Below are 6,267 nucleotides of genomic sequence, written 5' to 3' on the forward strand. Positions count from 1 at the left end.
AGATGTCCGAACCAGACAATCATATTATAAAATATTGTTCAGAAACAAATAAGTCAAATATAAGACTTTTGTTGATGTTTTGGTGTAACCGCTCACTACTATTTTAGAATTTGAGTTTTATATTTTTAGATTATGAGGTTGAATATTATAATATGTTTTTATATGATTGATTTGTGGGAAAACATTAATTTTTTGTTTGATGTTTATTTATATAAATATTCTTTTCTATTTAAATAAATAAGAGGTGAACTCAATTTTATTAATATTGTCGAATATTGAAAATGTGTTAATAAAATATATTTTTTGATTGATATGTGTGGATAGAATTTTGATTTTTTTATAGAATGATAGTTAGAAAAGTTTTCTTACGATAAATTTGATGAGAAAAATAATAGTTGATCGTGGACTTGATATCTCTATATTATGAAATTTTAATGTTATAATATATATACACAGTAAAAATTATAAATATTTTTACATGTTTATTTATTTATCTAGTTAAATTAAATTAAAATAAATAAAATGTAAAATTATTTCATTTTAAATTGAACATGGTAATTTTCTAATCATAATACTGTCTTAATTTCAAAATATATGAAGAATAATATATTAGACTTCTGATTATTTGAAATTCTTAAAATTTTTTATCTAAACAACATATTTCCAATTAATCTATTTAAAACCATTTTGAATTCTATGTTAATCGAAGCAAATAATTTCATAAAGAGATCCACTTTCAAATCTATTTGTCAGCGCAACTTGATGAAATTTGCTATGATAGGCTGATATAGATAATGTACTTAGAAATATGTGAATAAAATGTTCAATCACAAAAAGAAGTACATTTACACAGAGAGAAATAGTCTCAAGTGATTGGTGCAAATTTTTTTTTTTGGGAAAATAATGATATTGATATATATATATACACACATATATATATATATTGGCCAATACATTGCATTTTCACTTTCCACTAACATGACGCAAGTGAAGTTCAAACTTTAAATGAGATGGGTAAAATGTCTTTTTCCCCCTTTACTCATTGGTCCTCCTTTTTCTTAGGCATCTTATCCATCCCAATCTTGCTTTTGATCTTTCTACCTTTCTTCTCTTGCATCTATTTTCTTTCTTGGACTTGTTCCATCTAAAGAGATTGAAGAACCGACCAACCCGTCTTCGCCACCTCAGCATTCCACGTGGGTTTAAGTGCTCCAACACACTCTTCTTCTTGACCTTGTTCCCGTTTCCATCACCCCAAGATTTGTCACATTGTAGATTGAGGGGTATTTTTGGGATTTTATCCTTGTCCCATAAGGCCACACCATTTGCTTCAAACTTGATGGATATGAAAGAGTCTGAGCATCGCCATAAAGAAAAAAAACCACACGTGTAAATGTGATTGAATTCATTGCCACAAGAACATTTCCAACTCATTACGTTATCTTAGTGTCGCACTAACTTTAAAATAGTATAATTCCTACACCAAATACAAAATTCATCTCCAACCCATCAACTCTAAACTCTACACTAAAATGAATATTCTCGAAATATTCCCTATTATTTTATTAACAACAAATAATTTATTTTACAAAATATTTATAAACACAGTGATTAAAATATCACTAATATCTAAAATCATTTCTATATTAAAATTCATTATATATATTAATGAATTAAAATTTGGGGTGTCAATCGGGTGGGTTGGGTCGGGTTTCGGGTCAACCCGCGAAAATTTTTTTATTTTTTTTTCAACCCGAACCCAACCCGAACCCGAAGTAACCCGAAAACCCCCAACCCGAACACGAACCCGTATAACCCTTCTCAACCAATCTAATCCGCCTAACCCGAATTTTATTTTTTTTTTAAATTTTTTTAAAAAAATTAATGAAAAAATTCAAAAAATAAAAAAATAATAATATTTTAATTTAAACACATAATAACAAAATATCCGATTTAAATTTGAAAATTTAATCGTAGAAAATTAAAAGTATATTTACTAAATCAAATAAAAAATTGTTAAAAAATAAAAATATGCAAAATAAATATTAAATGATGAAAATTTATCATATAAATATACAATAAATTTTGTTCAAGTGTACAATATATAAAAATATAGGTAATATTTTCAAAAAAAAAAATTTCACGGGTCAACCCGCGACCCAACTCGAAACCCGCCTAACATGACACTAACCCGAATCAACCCAACCCGAAAAACCCCAACCCGAACCTGATTTTTTTCGTGTTGGGTATCGTGTCGCATTTTGACATCCCTAACTAAAATATTATTTAAATATATATTTATAATTACTTAAAAAATTTTTAACATAATCATGGCATATTTTATACTATTTTATTTACTGCAACTAATTTATAACAAATAATTTATTAATATAATAATATTATTTTTATTAATTATGTATTAAATTAAAATATACAAATTTTTTAAAATCACTTTGTTAAAATTTATTGTTTGAAATAATACATTTTAATAATAAATTAGATTATAAAACTAATTATATAATATTTAGACTTTAAGTAAAATAACATAAAAAAAAATTATAAAAATAAAAAAAAAAAAGAAAAAAAATAAGCAACGTTATTGCTAGCAAATCTCTGTCTTGGCGTCAAACGTAATGTTGAGCTATAGAAGGAACAAACTACACCATCTTGCTTTTTATTTTAATTTAGAGCTCGATTGGAAAAGCTTTAAGATCACTTCCATATCACATTGTCATAAAATAAAAGATTGTGATAATCTAATCGAACCATAATAAATATTTCAAATATATATTAAAAAAATATTTTATTTCTAATCAATTAAGATTTTATTTTTATTTTGAATTTTTAAACTGAAAGACTACCGTTTATTATATTTATATATATATATATATTAACAAATACGAAATTCATTCATGTTTGTAAAGTAAAACGATAGCTATTCCATACATAATTCATATGTTTGATAAATTGATTAAGTGGTGATTGAAAGCATTTATACGTAAATGAAAGGATGAAGAAAGCTGGGAATCGTTCTCCATGAAAAAACCCAATTTCCGTTTCCTCAAAAACAAACAAAATGAAGAAGAAAATGGAGCTGAAATCACCTTCTTGGCTGCAGAGAGACGAAGAACATGCATCGGAGTCGTCGGATTTCTTTTCCTGCTTGAAATTCTCCACCCGATTGACGAATCTCGTGAGCGCGAAAACCTTCTTCAGACTGCAGAATGTGTGGTGGAAATGGTGCTTCGCTCTCTTCTGATCGGAGGCTACGGCGGAGAGCCTCTCCTGCAAGCAGAAGGAGCAGACTCCGATCACCATCTCCCTCGGGTGAAAATAGCAGCAGATCCTCTCGCCCCCATCTTCGTCTTCTTCGTTTCTGCAATCACCCATCTTCTTCGATTTTTGTGTGTGCTAGTTTGTATATATATATACATATATATATGTATATGTATATGTATGTGTATATGCTGGAGGTGCAGAAGAACATGTACTTAACCTTATGGATAGAAGGCGGCCACGTTAGTGGTGTAATGTCTAATCGAGCCAAAAGAGCGCGACCGAATGAAATCATCTGCTCCATTTTTTAAATATTATATAAAATGGGTCGGAGGAGAGCTGGAGCTCGAACGAAGAGAATTTTAAGTTAACCCGACTAGGGCTAAGTTGGAGCTGAAGATTGGTTCGGACTTTGGTCGGATCTAGGACTGTAAATGAATTGAGTTAGTTCGTGAATTTTTTTAGTCGGCTCGATAAATATTTTTATTCGAATTTGTACCAAAATCGAACATGTTTTAATTTTTTTCGAGTAAAATTCGAACTCGAACTTCTTTTCAAGTCAAATTTGAGTAAAAAATTTAAAAAATCCGAACTTCAAATCGAATTCGAACTCGAATATACTTATTTCGATTCAAATTCGAACCTTAAATTTTTATTAATATTCGGCTCGCTTCGATTCATTTACAATCCAATCGGATCGGTTGGCTCGATTATAATATATTGTATGCATGCTTAAATGTGGATTTTCTATATTCTATAAAACGAAAATGGCAAATTGATTTCAACTTTTATTTCTCACAGTTTAAAATGGAAAAAAGAAATAGAGATATTCTATAAAAATAATAGGAAAAAAAAAATCAAGTCCAGAATCAAATAAATTCCAGATATAACATGCTAAAAAGAAGATTTACCGTAAAACAGAAATAGAGATATGTATGTAATGAGACACACACATGAAATTATATATGTAGCACCAAAATTTTCGGTTTAGAACTAGATCTCGAGTTTAATGCATAATTGTAACAAGCTGACTAGGTAAAATATTAATACTAATTTGGACAAAATAACACTTCAATAAGTTTGTTTTATTAATACTAATTTCGACAAAATAACATTTCAATTAAGTTTGTTTTAAAATGATTAACAAATTGTAATATAATCATATATCATCTTCTCCAAATGATACAAAATAATAAATCAAAATTTTTATTGGAATAAGATTTGGTTCGATTAAAAATGAAGATTCCAACCCTTACAGTACCGTTAGGCATAGGTCAACTGTGGATCCGACGAGATTCCAATAAATCTTGCCAGTTCACTTCCCACATTTCATGGGTTTTTTTTTTTTTTTTTTCAAATTATAATTTGAATAATTAATAAATGATAAATTAAAATAATGACAAATGTCTTTCTTCCTTTTGTCGTGGCTGATAATTTTTTTCTCTATCCCCGTTTTGTTCTCTCTTACATTCAGTCATTCTACAATTTTTTGTGTTTATGAATTTTCAGGAGTTCGAGATCTTGCTCTATTTCAGGTAAATATTATTTATATAATTGTTATATTTATAATTATTGTATGATTTGTTTGTTTGTTTTTTTAGCATTTATAAATCCTATTTGCGTGTAACAATTATTCCTATGTGAAACCTCCGGGAAAACACGGGTCATGGATGACTTGGGACAGTAAATAGACAACCCAGATAATGGTAAGTTTTTACAGAAGGAAATCATAAGAAGCGGGGCAGGTGAGTGCCCGGGACGTCATTTACATGGGCAATCAGAGGCCCGAGCTCTCAAGTGAATTCCAGGGTAATGACCATTTCTACCCGCGATGCCTCGGTGATAGTGATGCGAACACGGTGGTCAAGCTCCAAGGAAAGCATGGGATCCTTTAGAGTTTTCGGAAGGACCAATAACGAGAGGACGACTAAAGAAGTTCAAAGAGGCACTACAAGGAGTAATGAGCAAGGAAGAAGGGCTTGTGATGCATGGGAGTACGTTTGGGGGCCAAAGAACATTATTCAAGCAATAATCAAAGAAACTGCAATCCAGAGTCCACACGGACCCCAGCACGGACCTGTACACGGGGTCTGTGTCCATTACAACCGAGGATGAAGAAATACAGTGTGTACACGGACCCAGGCACGGACCTGTAAACGGGGTCCGTGTCCATCACAGTGCCTACACAGACCCAAATCCGGACGTCTATACGGGGTCCGTGTACTAAGCGGCTTGGCGAGAAAATTTTCCTTCTTTAGAGTTTTGATTTGTTTGGTAACTAGATATTAACATCCTTTTGATATGTAAAGGGATATGAACGAAATTTAGAAGACAATTCAGATTATTATTGATATTTTATCAAAGTTTTAGAGTTTTCTCTCAAAACATTCAAAGCCTTGCTTTGTTCTTCAAATCAAACTTATCAAAGTTTTTACTTTGTGGCGTTTGTCGATCGTTCTTACGTGGATTGTCAAAGACGAGTTCTTTGAAGGTTCGTTCTAGTGTCGATAGTTTTCTTGTGATTATTTGTTGCTAAACCAATCATAGTTTAGAGGTTAATATCACGTAATACTTGATTCAAAAGGTCGGGACAATCGTTATTAAATTGAGGGCGTTATTCATATTTAATCGTGTTTGCTTTTTATTCGTACGTGAATTCATATCATTTGGTATCAGAGCTTAGGCTCATTGAATTCAAGTAAGTATCTTTCGTTCTTAAATTTTTCAGATCTGAAATTATCCTTTCATTTGTTTGTCAGATCTGCTATCCTTTCGTTCCTTTTTCAGTGCTATCTTTTAGTATATCGTTCTTCATCGATTTCTGAAATTTTGGTGATTTTTTTTGTTGGGATTTTCGAGAATACTCAACCTAGCAAAAAAAAAAAGTAACAAAAATCCGAAAATTCACCATTATTTCTTTTTGATATTTTGTTCTATTATATATTGTGAGTCATATTCAATTGTCTCTCACAATAAAAAAAATATTTATCC

The 6,267-nt window shown here is 30.5% G+C and overlaps 1 protein-coding gene across 1 annotated transcript; it reads right to left on the bottom strand.

The window, feature by feature from the left end:
- Positions 1-896: 896 nt before the first annotated feature.
- On the bottom strand, positions 897-3,619 carry LOC142522598 (uncharacterized). Its single transcript, XM_075626089.1, has 2 exons — positions 3,105-3,619; positions 897-1,355 (listed from the first exon to the last, which is right to left on the bottom strand). The coding sequence occupies exons 1-2, from the start codon at positions 3,388-3,390 to the stop codon at positions 1,036-1,038; spliced, it is 606 nt and encodes a 201-aa protein (XP_075482204.1). The 5' UTR covers positions 3,391-3,619; the 3' UTR covers positions 897-1,035.
- Positions 3,620-6,267: the final 2,648 nt, after the last annotated feature.

This window comes from Primulina tabacum, chromosome 13 (assembly GCF_025594145.1).
Source record: "Primulina tabacum isolate GXHZ01 chromosome 13, ASM2559414v2, whole genome shotgun sequence".
Lineage (NCBI taxonomy): Eukaryota > Viridiplantae > Streptophyta > Magnoliopsida > Lamiales > Gesneriaceae > Primulina > Primulina tabacum.

Bases quoted from the DNA above. Each gene is read 5' to 3' on its own strand.
- LOC142522598 (XM_075626089.1), bottom strand. From the start codon at position 3,390: ATGGGTGATTGCAGAAACGAAGAAGACGAAGATGGGGGCGAGAGGATC. The intron at 1,356-3,104 runs GTGATTTCAGCT...GGCGATGCTCAG, and splicing joins GTCTCTCTGCAGCCAAGAAG to ACTCTTTCATATCCATCAAG.